Source organism: Podarcis raffonei, chromosome 11, assembly GCF_027172205.1.
Source record: "Podarcis raffonei isolate rPodRaf1 chromosome 11, rPodRaf1.pri, whole genome shotgun sequence".
Classification (NCBI taxonomy): domain Eukaryota; kingdom Metazoa; phylum Chordata; class Lepidosauria; order Squamata; family Lacertidae; genus Podarcis; species Podarcis raffonei.
In genome coordinates, this window is record NC_070612.1 from 10,889,071 (window position 1) to 10,913,145 (window position 24,075).

At 45.8% G+C, this 24,075-nt stretch overlaps 1 protein-coding gene across 5 annotated transcripts in view; it reads right to left on the minus strand.

Moving 5' to 3' along the window:
• Nucleotides 1-24,075, minus strand: part of MYO5B (myosin VB) — a 291,515-nt gene that overhangs the window by 58,767 nt on the left and 208,673 nt on the right. For 4 of the 5 annotated variants that reach the window (XM_053408479.1, XM_053408481.1, XM_053408480.1 and 1 more), the window contains exons 18-21: nucleotides 15,111-15,225; nucleotides 12,380-12,591; nucleotides 9,347-9,503; nucleotides 6,051-6,290 (exon numbers count right to left, since the gene is read on the minus strand). In XM_053408479.1, coding sequence (XP_053264454.1) covers nucleotides 6,051-6,290; nucleotides 9,347-9,503; nucleotides 12,380-12,591; nucleotides 15,111-15,225 — 724 coding nt within the window. The remainder of the gene's footprint in view (nucleotides 1-6,050; nucleotides 6,291-9,346; nucleotides 9,504-12,379; nucleotides 12,592-15,110; nucleotides 15,226-24,075) is intronic. The other variant, XM_053408482.1, reaches the window with a different exon arrangement.

A 24,075-nucleotide genomic window follows, 5' to 3' on the forward strand; every position in this document is an offset into this window, starting at 1 on the left:
AGACCTGCTCTTAGAGCCCAAACTAGGAGAAAAGAAAGCGAATTTGGGAGATGGGCTGTGAGAGGCAAAGTATGGAAGAGAGATGGCGCAGATCCCATCACCTGTGCACATAACAACTCCAAGAAGCACAACGCAGCCCGCATTCAGAAGGTTTTTGCTGCAATGTGAAAAACCACAGATTATGTACCAGGCATACAAGTGAAACGTTATGTTTGTGATAGTCAGGGAGCTGACACAGAAAAGAGGGAGCAGAAAAGGTGGAATGTATAAAATGGGCCAATGTATTGAAGCACAGTACAGCTGCTTTGTGCAGCTCTTGAATGTGTGCCCATTAAACACACCTCCACTGGCCTGCAAGTTGCCTCCAACTCTATGAACCTCTAAGAGATGCAAGACTCTCCCTTTACACTGGACAAGTTCACATGTGCAGCTAAGCCAAACTATGGATTGACACAAATGTGCAAATGCAGACACGGATTGAAGTGAAGATGTGAAGTGAAGATCACAGCTGCAGCAGTCTTCCCCTAGTCTTTCTGCGGCTAAGGCATGGTTTTGCTTAGTGCTATAGCTGAAGCTGGACTCACAGTTTTTCTCTCTCAGACAAACCATAAGAGGTAAACCAAGAACTCACTCTGGAGCAAGACAGAGCCTGTGGATGGGTTTGGGTGCAGCATGAAGTTGAACTGCATTGCAAAATTCGGTGGAGTGCAAATTTCAAAGGTTTGATGTGTTTCAGTTTATATATTACATTGGAAAGTGTGAATTAGATAGATTGGCCTTTATAAAAGTGAACGGAGTCAAAATTCTCCTGTCTCTAGGTAGGGCTAAAGCTTAACAGTGACCACTCACAAAGCGCTGTTGATGGTAAAGCCATGTCCTGTTTCCGGGGAGATGATGTTGCAGCCTGCACACAAGCCTGACCCACGTGCATGGCGCAGGACAGCCCCAGTGCCATTGGAGTCCTTGGCTGCATCATCCCTTGGACCCACCAATGCGGTTGGTCCAGGGGCGTGGCTTGAGCTATTTAAATTGCCCGAGGTCGAGGAGTCATCCCCTTTTGCTTCCTGATTGCGCAGTTCTCCCTCCCTCCCTAAGGTTAGGCTCTTTAGTCAGTTGGAGGGGAGGGGAGGTAGTATCCATCACCTACTCCTCCTAATTCAAGGGTATTCCGTTAAAGGAATCCAAGGGGTGTGGTCTCTGTCCGAAGCCCCAGATGGGGGGGGGGCTAGGGCCATGGCATGACCCTGGGGGAGTTCCTAGCTGATGTGCATCAGCAGGGCTACCCCCACTGGTGGTTAACCCTTCCGAGACTTCCTGCAGACAGGCAGGAGTCAGATATACTCGGTTAGTTTCCAGTGCCTAAGCCAATACCATTCACATTCTGTAACCAACAAAGTTGAGGTCTTTTTTAGCCCATTAACCTAAAATACTGGCCTTGTGTGTCATTATTCCTTAACATCTCAGGAGGGTTTGGGAGCTTGCCACGCAACACAAGCATATTGAAATTGATAAGACAATTAACACATGGTATGTGATGAAAGATTCATTATTCCAATTAAAGCAACAGATGATGCAATTCATCAGGAAGTTCAGCAATGTGTACCTGATTATCTCCAACCTCATCGTTCTGCCCAGACACTGAGGTCCAGCTCCAAGGGCCTTCTGGTGGTTCCCTCACTGTGAGAAGTGAAGCTACAGAGAACCAGGCAGAGAGAGCAGCTTTTCGGCTGTGGCGCCCTCTCTGTGGAATGCCCTCCCATCAGATGTCAAGGAGATAAAGAACTATACAACTTTTAGAAGACATCTGAAGGCAGCCCTGTATAGGGAAGTTTTGTTTTTTTTAAATGTTTGACGCTCTGTTATGTTTTCATATGTGCTGGAAGGCGCCCAGAGTGGCTGGGGTATAAATAATAAAATGATGATGATTATGAGGAACGGCTAAGGGAGCTGGGCATGTTTAGCCTGGAGAAGAGGAGGTTAAGGGGTGATATGATAGCCATGTTCAAATATATAAAAGGATGTCACATAGAGGAGGGAGAAAGGTTGTTTTCTGCTGCTCCAGAGAAGCGGACACGGAGGAATGGATCCAAACTGCAGGAAAGAAGATTCCACCTAAACATTAGGAAGAACTTCCTGACAGTAAGAGCTGTTCGACAGTGGAATTTGCTGCCAAGGAGTGTGGTGGAGTCTCCTTCTTTAGAGGTCTTTAAGCAGAGGCTTGACAACCATATGTCAGGAGTGCTCTGATGGTGTTTCCTGCTTGGCAGGGGGTTGGACTCGATAGCCCTTGTGGTCTCTTCCAACTCTATGATTCTATGATTCTATGTCATGCTGCAGTCTCCCTTTGAATTTCCTTTGTTCAAGACTAGCAGAGTGGCAAAGGGAGTCTGTGGGATCAGGTAGGAAAGTGGTTACACCAGTACTGGCAGATCCCCCCCATTTCTGATTTGAAATGCTGAGAAGGGAGTACTTAGGAAGATACCTTATAACAGGGCTGCCATCAAAATGAACAAGAGCTGTAACTATCAGGCAGGCCCTGAAATGAAATTAGAGTAAAAGGTGGTTTGGGAGAGTCGTTAAGTATCTTTTAAGACTATATTTGAGAAGCCTAAGTGAATCGCTTGGAGGCTCAGGGTGGCAGTAGCGGGAGATAAAGAGCTGGCTGAAGAGGCAGAAGCAGTAATTCTTTTGCTGAAGAGCCGATGGCTACATCAACATTTACGTTCTTAAAATGTTCTGAAGAAGACTGTGTGAGCCCAGGGCACTTAGAGCATCAAGTCCAAACAGGCAGCAAGGCTGGCCTGATATTCCTAGGAAATCCACGCTGAGGACTAATTAACAGCCAGCAGCACTGATTTGTGTGGAAAAAATAATCTCGGATCAACTTTGTTTCTTCCTTTTATAAGCAGGAACACATTAACGGGCAGCAGGAGAGCACTGATGCCTGTGGTTCAGCAATGCCCACAAAACTTTGATCTAATCTGTTGACATGTTCACCCCTTTTGTCACAGGGATCTGAGCAAGCTTGAGGACGAAAAGCTGGTGAAACACAATCACAAACATCCATGAAGGCAGATATAATTAAACTGTGAAAGATGTGTCGTAAGGGGGAAGGCTAACATCTCTTTCACACCCTTCACCATTTCAGTAGACGAGCGTAAGAAAAAACCGTATGCAGAATGTGCTGAGTCAACAACGTTTCTGCCAATTCAGCAAAAATGATGAGCAGCAAACAATTTAGAGACGATTACATCAACGCTGATGAGAGGTTTTGAGATTCAATCATCACGAGTCTCCATTAAGGGTGCGGGCGGGAGGAGGGGACACCCTCAAGAATAACAAGCACCAAAACTAAGTCCAGTGCCATCCGACTCCCAACTTTATTCCTCCTTTAGGTAAAGGCAAAGGGACCCCTGACCATTGTGGCCGACTCTGGGGTTGCGGCGCTCATCTCGCTTTATTGGCCAAGGGAGCCGGCGTACAGCTTCCGGGTCATGTGGCCAGCATGACTAAGCCACTTCTGGCGAACCAGAGCAGCGCACGGAAACGCCGTTTACCTTCCCGCCGGAGTGGTACCTATTTATCTACTTGCACTTTGACATGCTTTCGAACTGCTAGGTTGGCAGGAGAAGGGACTGAGCAACGGGAGCTCACCCCGTCACGGGGATTCAAACTGCCGACCTTCTGATCAGCAAGTCCTAGGCTCTGTGGTTTAACCCACAGCGCTACCCACATCCTTTACTCCAACCTAAAAACTGAGGATCATATTCAAGGCATTTGATGGAAGTCTGCTCTTGTTCACAGAAGCTTATGCCAGCCTTCACCAACCTGGTACCCCCCCCAGTTGTTTTTGACAATTCCCGACATTTGTTGTTCACTTTTAGGAACAAGCTTGTTCTATAAGGAGAGGTGAGTTATGAGCTTGTGGGCTTCCCATGGCTATCTGGTTGGCCAATGTCAGAATGATGGACTAGATGGGCCATTACCATGATCCAGCTGCCGCCTCTTATGTTCTTCTGTCAGAATAAATGTATGCTTTTAAAAATTTGACAGATGTCAATCAGTAACTTATTTAGCTACAAATGTCGTGAGCAAGGCCAACAGATCAGACTGCTGAGGCCCCTTCTAAATCTGTATGCTTGTCTAGAGAGAAAAAACCCTCCAATATCGGCACCTCTCATCCAAATGAGAACTCAGTGCCTCTCTTGCCTTCCCCAATCAGAAAATGCATCACAGGCTAAAGATCCCTATCTCCTTTATTGTTGTCTTAGCATGGCTTTTCTGGCAGTCAATAGCGATAAGCGATGGGGGAGCAGCACAATGGAGGCTTTAGCAGGAAAGCTTGGCTCTGTAGCAGCTCCCTTTTGACATCACAGCCAATCTGTACACAAGAGGGATTTCTCTTCAGGACTCAACAATTGTCTTCCTTAATTCAGTCTGAGCCAAGGTTAAGCAAGGCTCTTTTAAAAAACACAACAAAAAACTGCACACATTGAAGATCAGCAAGTTGTCAATTTCTGTTTGCCATCTTTTGACCTTCAGGAAGTTGCTCAATCCAAGAGCTCTGCTCAGAAATGGTTGTCCCTGTGGTGATGTGAGATGCAGAGCCAGACAGGACAATAACTAGGGCCCTTCAGGGTGAGGTTTTGACTTCCTGGCTAACCTGCAAGACCCATGAATTCCCTAACCCCACCCCAAACCCCGCCTGACTTCTTGATTGGGTGGGTATACCATTTAACCCATTCCAAGTCATGTTACCTACTGGACTGACAAAAAGCTAAGAAGATCTTGATTCAACTGACCAAGCTTCCCTCCCCCAGCCCTGATTTTCAGCCCCCCTCTTCTTACAGAACTGCTTCCTTGGAGGCTGACTTCTTCTACTTGTCTGACACAAGAAGGCATGTCTTAGTATGATGGATTCTACTAATAAGAACCAACCACAGGGATGGAACAAATGTCTGTAGCTTTCCATTTCCAAAGTGAATTTGCCACAGTGGACAAGTGTCCTGAATAAAGCAAGAGATACACACAAACGCGAGAGAAAGCAACGGTGCTGCGAATTATGCGTGCTATTACAGAGATGCGTGCTATTATTATTTGCCTGATATTTCTGAGCAGCAGCCCAGCTGAAGAGCCAGCGTGGCGTCGTGGTTAGCATTAGGATCTGGAAGACCAGGACTCAACTCCCCACTCAGCAATGGGTGACCTTGGGTCTGTCACTGGCCCTCACCCCTTCCTACCCCACAGGGTCTTTGTGGGGATTAACTGAGGAGGGGGAGAACCGTATATGCCACCTTGAGTACCTTGGAGAAAAGGTTCGATACAAATGCAACAAACAAACAAACAAACAAACAAACAAACAAACAAGTTCCTGAAAATATTGAGCCTGAACAAAGGCAAGCACGTGATTATTGGGGTCAGGCTGTCAGTAGGGGCAAGAGTAAAAGGAGTACCCCAAACTTCATTGTATCCAACTAGCTACACACATATACATATATTGGTAAATGAACGCTTAAGGTGGATTAAAGCTCTTTGCTATCTCTGGTGATGCAGCTGCAGAATATTCTGTGGGCATGGAAAGACAGTATCAACAACAACGGTGGACAACTTGTAGCTTGCCAGATGTTGCTGGACTAGAAGAAGAAGAGTTTGGATTTGATATCCCGCCTTTCACTCCCTTTAAGGAGTCTCAAAGCGGCTAACATTCTCCTTTCCCTTCCTCCCCCACAACAAACACTCTGTGAGGTGAGTGGGGCTGAGAGACTTCAAAGAAGTGTGACTGGCCCAAGGTCACCCAGCAGCTGCATGTGGAGGAGCGGAGACGCGAACCCGGTTCCCCAGATTACGAGACTACACCACGCTTAACCACTACACCACGCTGGCTCTAGAGCTCTCATCAGCTCCAGACAGCATGGCTAATGGTCAGGAAGGGTGGGAATTGCAGCCCAACAATAACTGGAGGGCTACAGGTTCCCCACCCATGCACCTATATCCAGAGCAGCTGAGAGGTCCAAATATACACTACACAGCAGGACTCATGGAGGGTTTACCTGTTCATCTATCTTCCTCTGCAGCTGAACCACCTTGTTCTCCATGCCAATATTGAGCCTCTTCAAGTGCTCTGCTGACCTCGCCTCTATCTTCAGGGCCTTCAGCTCTTGCTTGGCCTTCATGCGCCTGAAGTAGCATTGGAGAACTACAGCCGCACTTCTGAACCTGACAAAATGCTTCCGAGTTAGCCAGGCTCGGGCATGCTTCTGGATGATGGTAGCTTTGTGCTCCATGAGCATCTGCAAAACACAGGGATGAAGTGACCCTCAGGAGAAGTGGGGAGGGCAGGGGAGAAGAGCCCATGATGGCAATATAGTATGGCCCCATCGGTGTAGCCGTAGCTGTTGTTATAGCTGTTGCGGTTTCTCTCTACCAGTATGAAGAATGTTGCCAAGGTTAGTCGTTGCATCATACAGTTGATGTATAACTTTCATACCACAGGAACCTCAGGTTAACCAAGGACTCATTTCTGCAGCACTTCATCAATCATATCATAGCTAACACAGCAAACATGAAAAATACCTTCCTGGATCAGACCAAATGGCCATCTAGTTCAGGACTCTGCCATCCAACACTGGCCATCTTCATGCTCCACCCTGCCCAGACGGTTCACATGCAGGTCATGGGGCGACAGATGTTTTCCACCTATAGTGTTCTAACACTGGTGCTGTTCAGAACACATTAATGGCCAAATTCCACATTTGTTAGTAACAGCAGTTAGACACACTTTCTTGTTTGTCACACTGTGTGGCATGTTCCACAGTGCCAATGGGAACAGCACCACATCCAAAGATTCTTCCTCCTTCTCAATGCTTCATACTATTTTCTAGAGAGATCAAAACTGCTTCTTAATGTTGCCATCCATGCACCCAAGTGCATAATATAAGACCATATAATATTATGGCACTCTCACAAGACGGAGTGATGACAACTAACTTGGATGCCTTGAGAGGAGAAAAAAGGCGAGAGAAAAAATAACGGAGAAACAGCTACTTGCTATGATAGCTAAATGGAACGACCAGATATAGAGGCAAACAGAAGCAGACTAGATGAATCCAGGTCTGATCCAGCAAAGCAATTCTGTAAAAATCAAATGCACGTGATACTGCTTCCCACTTGACATTTGTGCTGGGTTTATGAATGCAAAAAGCACAAAGTTCATGCAACTTGAGGCAGATTTTGAATGGTGCATGCACATTTAAAAAAGAAGGCATTCTGTGACTCCAAAGACAGGTTTAAAAAGTAGATTTGGAAATTACTCTACCCAGGTGAGTGACTGGGTGATCGCAGAGCAGCTGCTTTTTTTCTTTTGTGGGACCCAGAAAAAGGGGCTTCTGAATTGTCTGCCAAATTGAAGGGGAAGGCAGACTTAAGGTCACAGCTCCTGTTCTCCGTGAATGAACCTAAGGATCCCCTTTGCCACAAGCAGGGAGCTGCCCCTGTGGAAGAAGCACTGGCCACCACAAGGAGAGAGATCGTTAGGACCAGCTGTAAAAGTGACTTCACCAAGCAGATGCGTTTTCAAGTGTAATTCCAATACCTGTTCTGTCAGGTAAATTCTCCACTGAGTGGCTGATACACATGACATTTCCAGATTTCCACTTTGCCACGGGGCACCTCTCTGTGAGAACAGCTTCATTAAACTAGTAGTCTCGGAGAGGCTGCAGAAGAATTGCTTCTGCCTGGGCAGCTTGAGCCGTGAAATAAGAGCAGCTAGTGCTTTTGGACTCTGAAAATGGACAAGCTTCCATGTCAGAAAGAAAAAGAACAAACTCCTTTTGTTCTTCTAGGAAGAGTGACCCAAGGATAGGAGTTCAAGTCTGAAATTATCCTTGCCCTGCTGTTAGAAGAATCAGGCAGCAGGTGATGGGAAGGATCAGGAGAGGTGCTGCCTGCCAGAGTAGACAATACTGGAGTAGATGGGCAAAAAGTTTGACCTGGCAATAAGGCAGCTCCCTGTGTAATTTCCCTTGCGCAGTCTGCTCCAAACTATTTGCTGTGTTTCCACACTGTTTTGTGAACTGAATGTCACTGCCAATATTTTACGGATGGGAAGCCGAGATAAGAGACACAGTGTAGCTTTGGTCAAATTGTTAAGACCACAACTAATTTGGGACTCAAAAGGTGTATTCACCTAAGGAGTCCTGTTACTGGAAGCTCAGAGCAAGGATTTCTGTTTGTGCAAAGGGGCTTCCTTCATGCTCCTCCACAGCCCCAAAACTGGCTCTGGGGTGGTTGGAAGAACCTTAGAACAGCGTTTGGGGAAGGAGTGGGGAGGGGTCATTCCATCTTGCAAGTGGAAATCCTTCCCCTGATGGAAAAAATCAGCTTAGCAAGGTGCTGAATGCCTCATAAATACAGGCAACTCAGATCAAATCACAAGTAGATAACACTGGTCTTCAATAAAGTCAACACTACAATCCTGCCCACAGACAAAGTTCACTTCCAAATGACCTGTTTATACAGCATTCGTCCTGGTTTCTTTGCAGGGAGATTAGATGATGTTGGCTGGTTAATGAACATTCATTCCAATTTGTTTGTGGGGAGGTTAGATGACCCTGTGTCAAAGCAAGTGTTATCCCAAATCTTCCTGTGCATTTCCCCCATCAATTTCCTTCCTGCAAATCAGTCCCGTCTTCTTGGGAAGCGTGTCTGCTGCAGAAGACCTCCCAACCAACCATAATTGTGCAACCTGAATTTGTCAGCATGCTACTGAATCCCACTCAAGAATAGCAATCATCTGGAAGTGTTAAATGACAATCAAGTCAGTGAGTGATCAGCGGCAAAGCTGCATGCAGGGCTGGAGACAAAAGAGTTTAGGACAGTTCTCATTTTTAAAAAAGTGGTGTTGGTGGTTCGATAGCACTGTTCATGCCTTCCAAACCAACAGTCTTCTGCTGCAGGAGATCTCTGCAGGCTTCCAGTGTGGTTCAGTCTAAATTAGGGGGAAGGCCAAGTGCCATGGGTACCTATGGCTAGTAACAACACCAACATGCATCTCCCCAAACCCTAAGCACAAGGCGGTGGCTCCAAGCTGAGCTTTCATAAATTCCTTGACCTGAGAATGAACTGGACCATCAAGCTTCTAATCTGCTGCTATGTACAACTATAACACAAAATTAGAAGCTGCGTTTGTGGGTGGGAGAAAGGTGTTGCGGCTGTTTTCAGAAGGCCACGACTGTCTCCAACCAAATACAAAGTGCAAAGACAAGTGCCAGGCAGAACGCTGATAGGTCAAGTTGGAAGTTTTCTGTGTACTGAGAGGGAAACGTATTTTCGAAAAGAAGAAGCCTACCTTTCGATAGGTCTTTCTGACAAACATTCCTCGGGTGAAGGCTTGGATTGTGACAGCAGCCCTGTGGATTGCTTGGTATGCCCGGCGGATCCTCAACATCCGATATTGTTTCTGTAAGACAATGGCTGCTCTCGTCTTCCTAAGACGGTCAGCCAGTCTGTAAAAGTGCAAGAATTAAAAGGTTTAACAACAACAACAACAACAAGAAGTGAGACCTGCAACCAAATTTTGCAATGTGTCCTCCCTCACTAGTAGTAATGGTTCCTGTCCAGGGTCACAGCCAGTCATGCCCTGATCCAGGCTGCTCCATTGTATGCCCACTCATTTTCTTTCCAAATTGACACTCGATGTTATTTGGCTGCTGAGTATGCTCAGTTCTCAATTAGGGTTTCCTGGGAGGATCTGAAGTCGGAACTTCCACCAAGTGTGGTGGAAGTGGCTAACGTTCTTGCCATGAAAACAAACGCCCCCCAAATGCAGCAAATGAGTGCCGAAACCACCATTTGGAATGTCTCTCAGTCTTCACCCCAAGACTCGTTGTGTTCCAGTTGTGCAAAACACATTGTCTCTCATTTGCATCCGTCTTAATTTATTAGAAACACATGATTAAGCTGGGGGTGCCGGTGGAGTGAGATGGGGTGATGCTGCAGTCCCTTCCTCTGTTAACTTAGGCTGCTGCTCCCGGACAGCCATGAGAGTCAAATCACATTATCAGCAAATTCAAGTTGCACAATTCAAGTGGGTTTGGCAGCACTTGGGTGGTAAGCTGCTCACTTCAAAGCAGAAAGAGAACAACCCAGACTTCTTGTGATATGGAAAGTGCATTGGGAAGTGTGGGGAAACAAATTCTCCCCATCAGGGGCGTCTCTCTTAGGAAAGATGCAGTGGCTTGGGCGTGTGCAGTCTCTGCTCTGCCCAAATAGTCCACCTGCTGCCTGCCCCCCAGCAGTAGGGTGGCTGAGTGGGAGGAGGCAGGCAGACTCCGGAGGCCCTGTGGAGTGCGCTGCCCCTATGGGCAGTGCGCCCTGCCCCGGGCGCGCCACCCAGATGCCCAAGCGGCTTCCTCTGCCACTGCTCCCCATACCCTTTCACTACTTGTGCATTCTAAATTCTTCACTGGTTGTAAGCTCCACTGAAGACATCGGTGGTGTGTAGAAGGTGGCTGCTGGGTAGCCCTTTTAAGGCCACCACATGGGACAAATGTATTGTCTGCCCAACAGATGATCCGGCCCTGCCTGGCAACTTTTATTAAACTTTGCTATGGTGTCCGAAAAGTTGTTAATGCTTTTCCAGGATTGAAATAAAATGTAGCACATAAATTGACTCCGTTTCTCTTAGCTTTTCACATCCCGACCTTAAGTTTTAAAGCCCTAAAAGACATCCTCATCGCGGCTAGCTGCTCCAGTCCCCCAGCACCAAAAGCAAGTGTAGTGCAGCGTAACTACTGGTTACAAGAGATCCAGCACAACGGCAGCAAATTGATTTGACATTTAAAGCAATGTGCACTGGTTTGGCAACATCTAGGAGCAGGACTGCAAGCAGTTCCTACATGGTTCTTAATTTGGAATGCAGTTAGAATCCTCATGTAGTACTGCAGATCAGAGTATTGGCTTGTGGAATATACGACAGCTCGTTATTACACCTCTTTCAATAAATATTTATAAAACCTCAAGTTTTTCGAGATGGTTAAGTGTGCCTCATTGGATTTTATTATTTGTTCTTTGCTCGGAGCGATTAAAAAAAAAAAAAGAACTTGTGAAAGTGGAGGTGGCTGATCCAATTTCCTATTGCGTTTGATTCCTGCAGGGCTCTCTGTTCTTATCATATGGCAGAAACAAAGTCCATCACACAAGGACAATGCAGGTGCCAGAATGAGTGAAAAAGACTTTCGCCCACTGCAAGAGAGGAATCATTTGTTGTATATTCCCAAATAATATATAGTCTTCAAGGTTTGCTCCAAAGGGAAAGGGACACAAAACATTAGAGCAAATTATTTAAAACAATACTTGCTCGGCAAGGACATGGTTCCCCCATCGTTCAGCCCGGACACTGAGGCCCAGCTCCAAGGGCCTTCTGGTGGCGCCCTCACTGCGATAAGTGAGGTTACAGGGAACCAGGCAGAGGGCCTTCTCGGTAGTGGCGCCCGCCCTGTGGAACACCCTCCCACCAGATGTCAAGGAAATAAACAACTATTGGACTTTTAGAAGACATCTGAAGGCAGCCCTGTTTAGGGAAGTTTTTAATGTTGAATGCTGCGTTGTGTTTTTAATATTCGGTTGGGAACCGCCCAGAGTGGCTGGGGAAACCCAGCCTGATGGGCGGGGTATAAATAATGGGTGGGGCATAAATAATAAATTATTATTATTATTATTATTATTATTAGGGGGTGGGGAGAGCCACGCCGTATATTTAAAGGGCATTCAATGTACATTTGAAGCACATGACTTCCCCCAATAATATTAATTTGTGGCTTTCTGCACCAAAGTGTCTCAAAGCAACTTACAAGAAAGTAGTAGAAATAACAAGGAACATTAGCTGGGAAGGCTACTGATACCACGTTCATTGCTGTGTGAAGCATGGTTGCACCATTATCACCCTGGCCAGAAGTTTGATACCTGGAAGCTTCAAGGAAACCAGACTTTTCAATGGTAGCACTTCCATCGATGAAACACCTTCATGTAAGAGACACACTCTCTCTAGACAGACGGGTGCCAACAACGTTATGTGTTTTTGTATTGTAAACTGCCCTGTGGTCCTTGGATGAAGGGCAGTACAGACATATAATTAATAAAGAAACAATTCCCACCATCCCTGACCATTCGTTGTGCTGACTTGGGCGAATGGACACTGCTGTTGGACTCCATCTGGAGGTCACTATATTAGTTACACATCCCCAAGATTCAGTATATGACAGCTTTGCAAGTTCTTATGTACTGGGTTGCAACATATAAAGCTGAAGTAGACATAAAAGTTATCAGCATCAATTCGTATCTCTTACACTGCCCTCATGAGAACGTGTGTTTTACTGCTTACCTGCGTGCCAGGTGTCCTCTGGTATACCTCTGGATTTTAAGCGCTGCCTTTTTCATCTTCTGATATTTTGCTCTCTGCAGCCAGCCTCGCACCGTCTTCTGTATCATGATGGTAGCCGCACGGAACTTATCCGCCCGTAGTTTCTCCAGGTACGCCACCTGGCCCGCCCGGAAAAAAATCTTGGTCCGCCCAAACTGGAACTTGTCAGGATCCTTTTCAAAAGCATAAAGGGAAACTGGGTTAAGGGAAACAGCCGTTTAGTTTTCCCCATCAGCACGCAAGACGGCCTGTATCACATTTTGCAACTAGGTGAAATTAGGCGTAAGCTTCACATCTGTGCAGATGGCAGGTATCCCAAAATGAGACAACTGACCTGTTTCCTCTCACGCAGGTCAGAGTGTGGGGAACAATGAGCGTAAGAAAAACTAGGGGCACATTTGCACACCAAACATATACCCAGTTCTCCCCTTTTCAGGTTACACATGAAGTTTCAAAAAATTTATGATGTGCAACTTGCAGGTTATTTACTGCTGCCTTGGGTGCTGGTGGTACAATGAATTTTGGAATTAGAAACATCTGGACGGGTTGCAGGTCAGCTGCGGGTCCTTAATTGACACTGCCAGTTAAAAAGAACCTCAAATAGCAAGGGACCAAAAGGACCCTTTTGTCTGAGACCTTGACAGCAGCTGCCAGTCAATGCAGAAGAGGAGAAGAACACAGGAAGCTGCCTTATAATGAGTCACACCATTGATCCATCTACCGTATTTTTCACTCTATAGGACGCACCGGACCATAGGACGGGGAGAACAGGGAAAAACATTTTTTTTCCTTGTTCTTCCCCTCTAAAACAAGGTGCGTTCAAGGTGCAGTCACCCAAAGCCTCTGGAGTGCAGCGGGAACTCCCGCTGTGCTCTGGAGGCTTCAGGCGGCTACCATCCCCAAGCTAGAACAGCGAGACCGTTTGCTGTTCTGGCTTGGGAACAGCCTTTCTAGCCTCTGCAGGGCAGTGTCGTGAAGGCACCCCGCTGCCCTGCAGAGGCTTTGAGCGCAGCCATCCCCAAGCTAGAACAGCGAGACGGAGCGCTCCGCAGTGTTCCGTCTCCCTGTTCTGGCTTTGGGCTTAGCCGTGCAGCCTGCATTTGCCCTATGGTAGCACACACACTTCCCCTTAATTTTTGGAGGGGAAAAAGTGCATCCTATAGAGCGAAAAATATGGTAGCTCTATACTGACTGGCAGCAGCTCTCCATACTTTTAGATAAGAGTTTCTCTCTGCCCTACTGAGAAGACACCAGGGATTGAACCTGAGACCTTCTGCATGCAAAGCAGATGCTCTACACCTGAGCCACAGCCGTTCCTGGGCTTTGACACCCTTTTATCAACACTCATACACTCAGATTCAGGATTACATAAGCAACAGAGAGCAATGGAGCCTTGTGACATTGCAAGTCATAATCCAACAAAAGAAAGGAGCTGTCGCTGGGAGTTACTTCATACATTACTATTTAGCTTTGCCAGGAGCCTTTAAAGGTAAAGGTAAAGGGACCCCTGACCATTAGGTCCAGTCGTGGCTGACTCTGGGGTTGCGGCGCTCATCTCACTCTATTGGCCGAGGGAGCCAGCGTACAGCTTCCGGGTCATGTGGCCAGCAGGACTAAGCCGCTTCTGCAAACCAGAGCAGCGCATGGAAACGCCGTTTACCTTCACGCCGGAGTGGTACCTATTTATCTACTTGCACTTTGATGTGCTTTTGAACTGCTAGGTTGGCAGGAGCAGGGACCGAGCAATGGGAGTTCACCCTGTCGCGAGGATTCGAACCACCGACCTTCTGATCGGCAAGTCCTAGGCTCTGTAGTTTAACCCACAGTGCCACCCGCGTCCCTTTATGGAGGGTCAATTTAACCAGACCCCATTGGAAGAAATGGTATGGCAGCCTTTTGATGAATTCCCAGGAAACTCTATTGTGCACATTATAATGGTGTGAGGAAGGATTTGATCCTTCCCCTTGTAAAGTCTTTACCTGGCAGACTCAAAGGTGTTGTGCAAGAAATATGTATGGCTGGAGAGGGCAAATATATAACTAGAAGGGTGGCCCTGTTTAAAAGTTTGGTAATCAAGGTAAGAGCTCAGGTGATCTCAGGGTAAGTTTGGGGCAGATGTCAAATTTTCCATATTTTGTTATGCTTATTCATCTCTGAGCAACAATACAAGAATGGGAAAGGATTTGAAAACTTTCTGCTGCAGGCAAAGTCACTGCGGTCTCCTGAACCCTAATCTACAAAGCAAACTTTGTGGGGTTATACCAGTTCTACTATCATGGCTTCCCCAAAGAATCTGGGTTGGAGTTCCCAGGTGCGTTGCTGAGAATTCTCTGTTAAGACAGCCCTAAGCCCTCTCCTCGCAGCCGAACTGCAATTCCCAGCATTCACCCACAAGAACAGCAATCAAACCAGCTGAAGACATGATGCTCCATTTGGCTCTAATAAAGTGAGATTAAAAGGAGGCCCCGGAATGGGCAAAACACTGCTAAAGTAATCTTAAGAATCTGGAGGTACAAAAAGGGTCCTTTTTAGACTGAGGGCAAAACAACTCCCATGGCCATGTCTCATTTACTTCATTCAATCCTTCTGACAGAGTTTTATTCTGCTAGAATCTCCAAGGTCTCCCAGGTCACGGCAACACCTGGGCAACTGGGCAGCAGAGGGATGTGGAAAGACTCTTAACCCTGCTCACCTTAATTAGGCTTTCCAGCAGCATCTTGCAAATCACTTTCCTGTCCTCCTTTTTTGAGGTGTCCTTCTTTTTCATAAGAATTCGATACCTATTGAAGAAGTCATGGTAGGTCCACCTGAGAAGGAAGCAGAAGAGGCTTCAGAATAGCTTGTTTAAGCTGAAAGCTATGAGGAAAAGCTAGATGGAAGTCCTTATAGGAAGTCATACTCGCTCCTTCAAATATTCACAAGAAGCAGAAATGGTGCAGCTGTCCAAAAGCAGAAGTCTTTGTGAATGCAGAAGGAACCTAAGAGTACATTTCTGCCGACAACAGAGGCACACAAAAGATCTAGGCAAAACTCCCAAGTTCCAAGCAGAACAGAGTCTAGGGTTGTTCACATAAGAAAAACAATAGTACTGGGGGCTGAAAAGCCAGTAATCCATTGTTCATCGCATTGCACACTCATTCTCCATCGCTCTTCCATTAGTGCCAGATTCTTCAAGGCTCTGCCTACAGCCTGTTAAGATTACACCCTGGCTTCAAAACCCATCAGATTGAGTTAAGTTCTATCCTGGCTCAATACACTCACCTGTCAAATTTCATGCTTGGTTCCAGCCTCTGGGCCTGCTCGGTACTTTTTTGAGATCAAAAGTCAGCACCTCTAACCCAAGCCTCAGCCCTGCTAATTGCAGAAATTAAGGCTCTTTGTTTTCATGATGAAAGGCAGCCGAGGTGCTCTTTCTTGCTACTGCATGCACAGTCAGGGGCACAGTGAATTGCCAATTTATTCAGCCATTAAATGCAAAATGCAAACAATTGGTGTGGGATGCACTGGACTTAATTCTTTGACTACTGTGAATTTCCAAGCTCCCATACATGTAAATCAGGACAACCCAGCTTCCTGACCGTCTCCCTGTTGAGAGAGGAGAACATAGGCCTTTTCCAACCAACACTTCTGCAAAAGGCTCTGCGGCCTTTGCGAAACCTTTGGGTAGAGATTTGGAGGCAGCACTGAGCTACGAGCACACCGTGGCAAAGCTCTAACTCAAAGAGGCAGAGCACTATATCTTGCCTCTCGGAAGAGAATTTCCTGCCATCATATTTAGATTTAGAGCCCACAGAATGGATTCTGAAATTGGTTCACTGTCTGCCAAGTTTCAGCCCGTTGCAAATTAAAAGTCCTGAGTTATGGACCCCTCAAAACAGGCCTTTTAAATAGAATTGCTAGGAGAGTCCAGGGCTGCCAACCGCTGCCATAATTAAATGCATGCGAGTGTCAAAAAAGAAAAGGGAAGGGAAGAGTGAACCGCAAAATTCCGAAGGACTGTCGAAATGCCAGTAACTCTGCAAAAAGCAAGAGCCTGCCTCCAATAACCTTCAAGAATCGAAGGTGGGCTTCAGGCGCAATGACTCTCCCCTTCTTTCCTGCAGTGTTTGGCTGCTTCCGCGGAGAACAATGGCTCACAAAAACCCCTTTTCAGGTTGAAGCAGGCTCGCTTGTGACAGGATGGAACCAGGTTGGTCCTCTCCATCTCAATGTTTAGGGTCCTGAGTGGGTAAAAGAGTGTCTATCTGCCCCAGTATGTCCAACTGCAGCAGCTTTACAGGGTAGTCCACAAGTAGGCAATCTGGTCCTCTCCTGATGTTGCTGGACTCCAACTCCCACCATCCCTGACTGTTCTCCATGCTATCTGGGGCTGATAGGAATTGGAGTCCAACAGCATCTGGAAGGCATGACGCTGACTACCCTGGGCTAGTCCATCTTCCAAGCTAAGTCACAGAGCTCTGTGAGCAGACCCCCACAATGTCTGCAGTTTTGTTTTGTTTTTAATCTATGCATTGTAAGCCAGTTCGCGTATTTTTGGTCACACTAAGGTGTGACGGAATGTTGGGAACTGGCCCTTACAGGTATAAAGCTCAAGAATATTACTGTGGCAGAGTCGGCACAGAACACATCGAACTGTTTACAATGTCCAAGGCTCTTGCAATGTCCAAGCCTTAAAAAAATTTCCCCCTTTATATAAAGATAAATAAAGCTTGATAATCTATGGACCCTGTTTTCCTAGAAGGGACCACAAGGCAGCGTAAGGTGCATTATGAAAAAATCAGTCTGCAGAGAGGGGTGCCAGTGGAAAACATTTCAATTATGTATGTGCAATGTCTGTAAAAGTTTAGCAGCTGTGATTTTTATACCAAACTGGTACAAGGCTGCAGCATCCGACAGACAGCTCAGATGAACAGAAGAGGCATGAGTGAGAAGTCTGGAACATTCATGTGACAATCCCAACCGCTCCTGGCTAGATGAGGTTATATATATTGGATGAGGTGAGCATGGAACCAGTGAAGGCAGGCGAGCCATCACGGATATTTGTGATAATATGTTTAGAGAAAAGCTAGGGAAAAAACCCCTATTTTATAGGCTATGAAAGGCTGAGGTTTATCATCAACACCAGCTATTTGCACAGCCAACTGGTGCACTTTAAAAAAAATTGTGTTGAAAATACGGGCGGGGGGGGGAGTTTTTTTTGCATTTCTGTGGCACAGAGGCCGAAAGGTTTCCAAACTCTCGATGGCGTGGCATTCCAAACTTTGCACCGAGAAAAGCTGAATTCTGCAACCTGCGTAATTTTGCAAATGTGCAGAATTTCTCGCAATTTATTCTGCCAATTTTTTACTACTTTGCATCGCCAGCTGAGCAAAATGGGCAAGACGGTATGGCAAGGAGCTAAAGCCTTCCACACAACGCCAAATAACTAATTCAGCTACTTCTAGCGTTCCTGAGTTTTCAAGCACTCAATGTACACAGCCCTGGAAAGATGCAGGAGGCAAGCATCGATAAACAGTAAATTTGCGAAGCAATTCCCAACTTGTTTCAGCCGTCTTCATCAGGGGAATTTATTTGGCCATTAGCTAGACACAAAGCTGCAGATCTTCTACGTAGAATAGACCCAGAGGCACGAGAGCTACGTGCCTAGCTAACAAAGGTTTAAAATTCCCCCACCCCTCGCTGAAGCCAAACTATGTAGGCAATTGGTTACTGAATTATAGCTTCGCATAATGGGCCTGGTTTATTGCATCTTTTTTGTGATTGGTTCTGTCTCTGTGTCACATGTTGTTGTGCAAATTACTACTCGAAGTGTCTGTCTATATCCTAGTTCTCTTCCCCATTCAGTCAGACATATGTGCACTGATAAGCATAGACCACTGCTGCTCCTGTACTGGGGAAAATGATGGTGTTAACTGGCCCAGTAAAAGGAATGGGGACACAGGTCGGTCATAGGGCATAAGAATTGCATGCCGAAGGTCCCAGGTGCCTTCACATGGCCTCTTGCCTTTCAGACACCTGCAGCCTCCTTGGGAGGGACTGGTGCTCAGTGGCAGGACACCTGCTTGGCATGTAGAAGGACCCAGGTTCCATCCTTGGCCATCTGCTGCTTAGAAGGATTGGATAGCAGGAGATGGGAAAGACCACTATTTGAGACCTTGGAGAGTCGCTGCCAATCAGACAAAAAGTTTGACCAGGTGTGAATCATGTTCCTATTGTAGCTGGTGCAGAATGATGGGAGGAGATGCTCAGCGCCTCTGCTAAAACATTTGCATGAGCTGCCCATATGCTACTGAGTCTTGTTCAAGGCGTTTGTGTTGGGCAATTGGGGTTCTGGATTCCTTAAGGACCACTGGAGCCTTTATCTCCCTGATCATCTGCACGAGTTAAATTAGTTGACCCCCATATTACAGAGGCCCAACTAGCCTCAGCTAGAATTAGTGGGCATTTAGTGTCGCTGGTCCCATTCTTTGGAACACTCTTCCAGCAGAGATTTGGCAGGCATCCTTGCTTTTGACTGTCAGGCATCTCTTGAATGCATTTTAATGCCAACAGAGCTTTGCCGCTGTTTAAACAGGTTAGCCAGTCACCCTTGTATTCAGCTCTGTTAAGGCCAAACCAAAAGCAAATGTTTTATCGAGCATTTCTGTGATGACTCCAGCCTCCTCCCGCTCTACCTCAAATACCTAAAGTATATCTAGATAGTAAATCTTTATACTGTGCATTGCTTTCCTGGGAAGAACAGTGGCTCTGAGTGCAACTTCTGCTACCTGACATCGATTCACTCAATGAACCGGATTAGCAGCAGATTCAGGCCTGACAGGAGGAAGTAACTTCATTTAGCACGTACTTGACAAAATTCACTGCCACAAAGCATGAGGGTGACGGCCGCTGAGCTTATGTGACTTTTTAAAAAAAGGATTAGAAAAATTATTGATTGATGGATTTAACAATGGCTATCCCGTACACTAACAGCAAACTCATTTTCAGAACAGGAACTTTATTTACGGCTGCTCCAGACGATCTGGTTATTCGGCTTTTGTGCCGATTTCCTTGCACAAAGCTTAGGCAGTGCTTAGACCATATCGGACCTTTCTTGAGTATTTGCTCCAATTAGTTCAGAGGGCAGTGAGAGATTTTACTTTCTTGGGCTCCGTGATCACTGCAGATGGTGACAGCAGCCACAAAATTAAAAGACGCCTGCTTCTTGGGAGAAAAGCAATGACAAACCTAGACAGCATCTTAAAAAGTAGAGACATCACCTTGACAACAAAGGTCCGTATAGTAAAAGCTATGGTTTTCCCAGTAGCAATGTATGGAAGTAAAAGCTGGACCATAAAGAAGGCTGATCGCCGAAGAATTGATGCTTTTGAATTATGGTGCTGGAGGAGACTCTTGAGAGTCCCATGGACTGCAAGAAGATCAAACCTCTCCATTTTGAAGGAAATCAGCCCTGAGTGCTCACTGGAAGCACAGATCCTGAAGCTGAGACTCCAAGACTTTGGCCACCTCATGAGAAGAGAAGACTCAAATGATTCAATAGGCGAAGGGGTGGGAACCTTCAGCCATCCAGATGCTGGTGAACTACAACTCCCATCATCCCTGGCCATTGGCCATGCTTTCTGGAGGTGATGGGAGTTGTAGTTTAGCAGCATCTGGAGGCTTCCCAGACCTATGTAAGGGCTACAGAGCACTTTAATAATTCACTTTAACTGCGCAAACCTAAAGTTCTGGTATTGTGCTTTACTCTGCATGCTTGACTCTCTCCCACAAAATATTGACTGAAGGCACTCCTAGACAAAACAGTCCTTTCTATCTATGCACAAGGGGAAGGTTTCTGCAGGACTGGAGGAACCATCAGTTGGCAGAAGAATAAAACAACTTGGTAGGCTGGGGAGGGGAAGGAGAACAGTTCCAATAAGGACCACAGAATGTTGACAGACTGGGTTTTTTTTGGGGGGGGGGGGTTGGGGGGGCAGGGGGAGAAAAGGAATGGAGCACAGATTTCCAAAAAGTGGTTCATGGAGCACCAAACGACCTTCAAGCTTCATTCAGGCATGTCTGCATTGAACATTCATATTGATCTTAATTGGAACTTTACTGTTTCGTTTATTTCTTTATTTCGTATTCAGTGCCCTTTTAAAATGTGTTGGGGGGGGTTACTGGGTTATTGTTTTTATTTCGATTCTGTATTCTGTATTTTTAAATCATTGTTTTATCCCGTTGACAGCCCTGAGATTGTATAGGGCAGTAATAATAATAATAATAATAATAATAATAATAATAATAATAATAATAATTTATTTATACCCCGCCCATCTGGCTGGGCTTCCCCAGCCACTCTGGGTGGCTTCCAAAAGAATATTAAAATACTGTGATACATCAAATATTAAAAGCTTCCCTAAACAGGGCTGCCTTCAGATGTCTTCTAAAAGTCTTGTAGTTGTTGTTCTCTTTGACATCTGGTGGGAGGGCGTTCCACAGGGAGGGCGCCACTACCGAGAAGGCCCTCTGCCTTGTATACTGCCTTCAGTATACAAATTTAAATAAAAACAATGACAAAGTTTGAATTCTATGGAATGCAAGATAAAAAATAAAGGAAGCAAAGTGCACTACAACTGCTAAAACAGGCATAAAAATCATTCTATGGTCCACAAAGACAACCAGCCATTTTCAAGCGGTCTGTGCAAAAAAATAAGTTTGGGAACCACTGGAATGGAGTATCCAAGTAAAGGGCAAGGCCGGTTAGAACCCTAAACAGGAGCATTCTATACTGCAACATTTTGTTGCAGGTTTCACTTGCCATACACATAGTATACCTCTGGAGACAGACAGACAGGAAGATCATCACTTTGACACTGGGCTGATGAGCTTCCCAGACTGTGTCTGGTTCCTCAGAACTAGGAACTCTGGTCTAGGAAGGATAACTCTTCTGTTCTTATGACTGTCCCTTCTGAAACAGCTGGGCATTGACTCACTGATCTTAAAGCGAAAGTGTTTGCACACAAGGAAGCTTGTGAGTGATTGCTGAGGAGCTCAACTATTCAAGTTCATGGTTTCTAAAGATTACCTTTCAAGTGTAGCCAGGACTTCTAGAACGAAGATAAATAGATTCAAAACGGTTTTCAAGAAGTAAGAGACAGTGTTCCTTGCTTTAAACAAAAAAGGCTGTGATCGATACACTGTCCATTTCTTAGGGATGGTGCATTCATCATAGTACATTCTAATAATGAACATACCCCTCTGCTCCTGAGCAGTGCTTCAAACTGAATTATGCATTTTTAGTCTCGATCACATTTATGCAGAAATCTAGTATTTCATGGCACAAAAACCCCACAACTAAGCGTATCCAGTTTTGCCAAATGCAGTGTTTATAGTTTTGAAGGTTCCTGTTCTGTCAATGCTCTCTGAAATCAGGAATGATTAAAAAGCTGCTCTCTCAATTACACAAAGGGAACACAAAGGGAACAAGAAACATTGCAGCAGCTTTGTCAAGGGATTGCAAGGTGATCCTGAACTCTCAATATTTCAGTGAGGAACAACTGAAACGGTAATTACTCCTTCACCAATGCAATGCAGACACATTGAAACCAGCCATGTTGAAGTACATGGTATTCTATATACAGAAACATGTACAGGCAGCTGCAGGTGGTTCAGCCATTTGCCCAGGAGGGACTTAAAAGTATCCTGGTTGTCTGTTAGACCCTTGTCTTATGCCGTGACCTTAAGGTGCCCAGAAATGCAGAGGAGCATTTTTCTGCATTGGTTTCTAATAATAATAATAATAATAATAATAATAATAATAATAGTAATAATATATTATTTATACCCCATTCAACTGGCTGGGCTTCCCCAGCCACTCTGGGCGGCTTCCAACAAAATATTAAAATACAGCAATGCATCAAACATTAAAAGCTTCCCTAAACAGGGCTGCCTTCAAATGTCCAGAAGGGACCTGAAGCTGCAGACATCTTACAGGGTTTATTTATTGGCCATCTGTCACTATGCGCTAATTCTTAATCAATAGCCGGGTGAACTGAGAAATACATAATAAACACACACACAAATTTGCAATTAGGGACAGGTGATTCCGTCAATGTTGGTTTCTTTCAGTTTCTCTTTTTCCACAGCGGTTTGAGGGTTGTTGTTTTTTGTTTGTTTTTTAAAATTCCCTGTGAAGATTCACCAGCATTTTACTGCAAATTTCTCCTACTGTACATATAGGTAAAGGTAAAGGGACCGCTGACCATTAGGTCCAGTCGTGGCCGACTCTGGTGCTGCGGCGCTCATCTCGCTTTACTGGCCGAGGGAGCCAGAGTACAGCTTCCGGGTCATGTGGCCAGCATGACTAAGCTGCTTCTGGAGAACCAGAGCAGCGCACGGAAACGCCGTTTATCTTCCCACCGGAGCGGTACCTATTTATCTACTTGCACTTTGATGTGCTTTCAAACTGCTAGGTTGGCAGGAGCAGGGACCGAGCAACGGGAGCTCACCCCGTCGCGGGGATTCGAACCACCGACCTTCTGATCGGCAAGTCCTAGGCTCTGTAGTTTAACCCACAGCACCACCTGCGTCCCACCGTACATATATTTGTATGCAAATTTCAGTAATCTGCACTTTTTTGTGACTCGATTTCCGCCAGCTGTAATGCTTTTTAATATTATTCACAGTAACGTATGCATTTATATGCACAATTTGCCCTGTTGTATGCATTCTTGCACATATCACTTGGCTGGGGAACTGCAAAATTCAGAGAAGAGCAAACCTTGGAGAAGGGCTGTGTTTCAGAAAGTGCTGCTAAGCCCAAACCACAGGGGCTTGTGATCCACTTGTATGTGGGGAGGTTTCTGTGACAGCAGAGCCTTAAAACAGGAAACCATTCACCTGCAGACTGAAATTGTGAATTCCAGGGTAAAGCTGTCACCACTAGGATCTGCAAATGGTATAAACTGGCCCAGGGTCACCAAGCCTCGCTTCAAAGTAAATCGGCACAGAGCTTGCCCATATAGGAAGACTGTCCTGGCGATTAAATGGAATCTTACATTCCATAGGCCCATCAAGTCTTCTGATCTTTAGACAGGCTGCCATAAATATTATATGCATGTCTTTCGTAGCTTAGTAATGGAAAGGCTGTAAAAAAAAAAGAATAAAACCCCAAATAACAGGGGGGAAGTATAATTCTCTATTAAAGCTCCACTGAACTTTTATCGTGATGGTTTATTTGTGTGGACTACGTACGATTAACAGCCTTCCAGTTTGCTAGCTCAGCAGTAATGTCTGGAATTCCTTATGAAATGCAGATTAAACGAGGCTAGTCTAGGCAGACGAAGAAGAAACCTCATGACACACCTTCCTGCTTTTTATCTCAGGCTGCTAACTGCTCTGCGACGGCATGGTCAGCACTCAAGCTAAGGACAGAGCTGGAGGCTAAGTGGATAGGGACCGCTTTAACAGCATCCCTATTGAGCAAACCAGCAGAGACAACAGTGAAAAATGTGAGTGTAAGAACTATCTGCTGGATCAGGCCCATCCAGTCCAGCATCCTGTCTTCACAGTGACTAGGCAGGTGTCTATGGGAAGCCCGAAAGCAGGACCTGAGTGCAATAGCACTCTCCCAACCTGTGACTTCCGGATTCTGGCATTAAGAGGCATGCAATGGA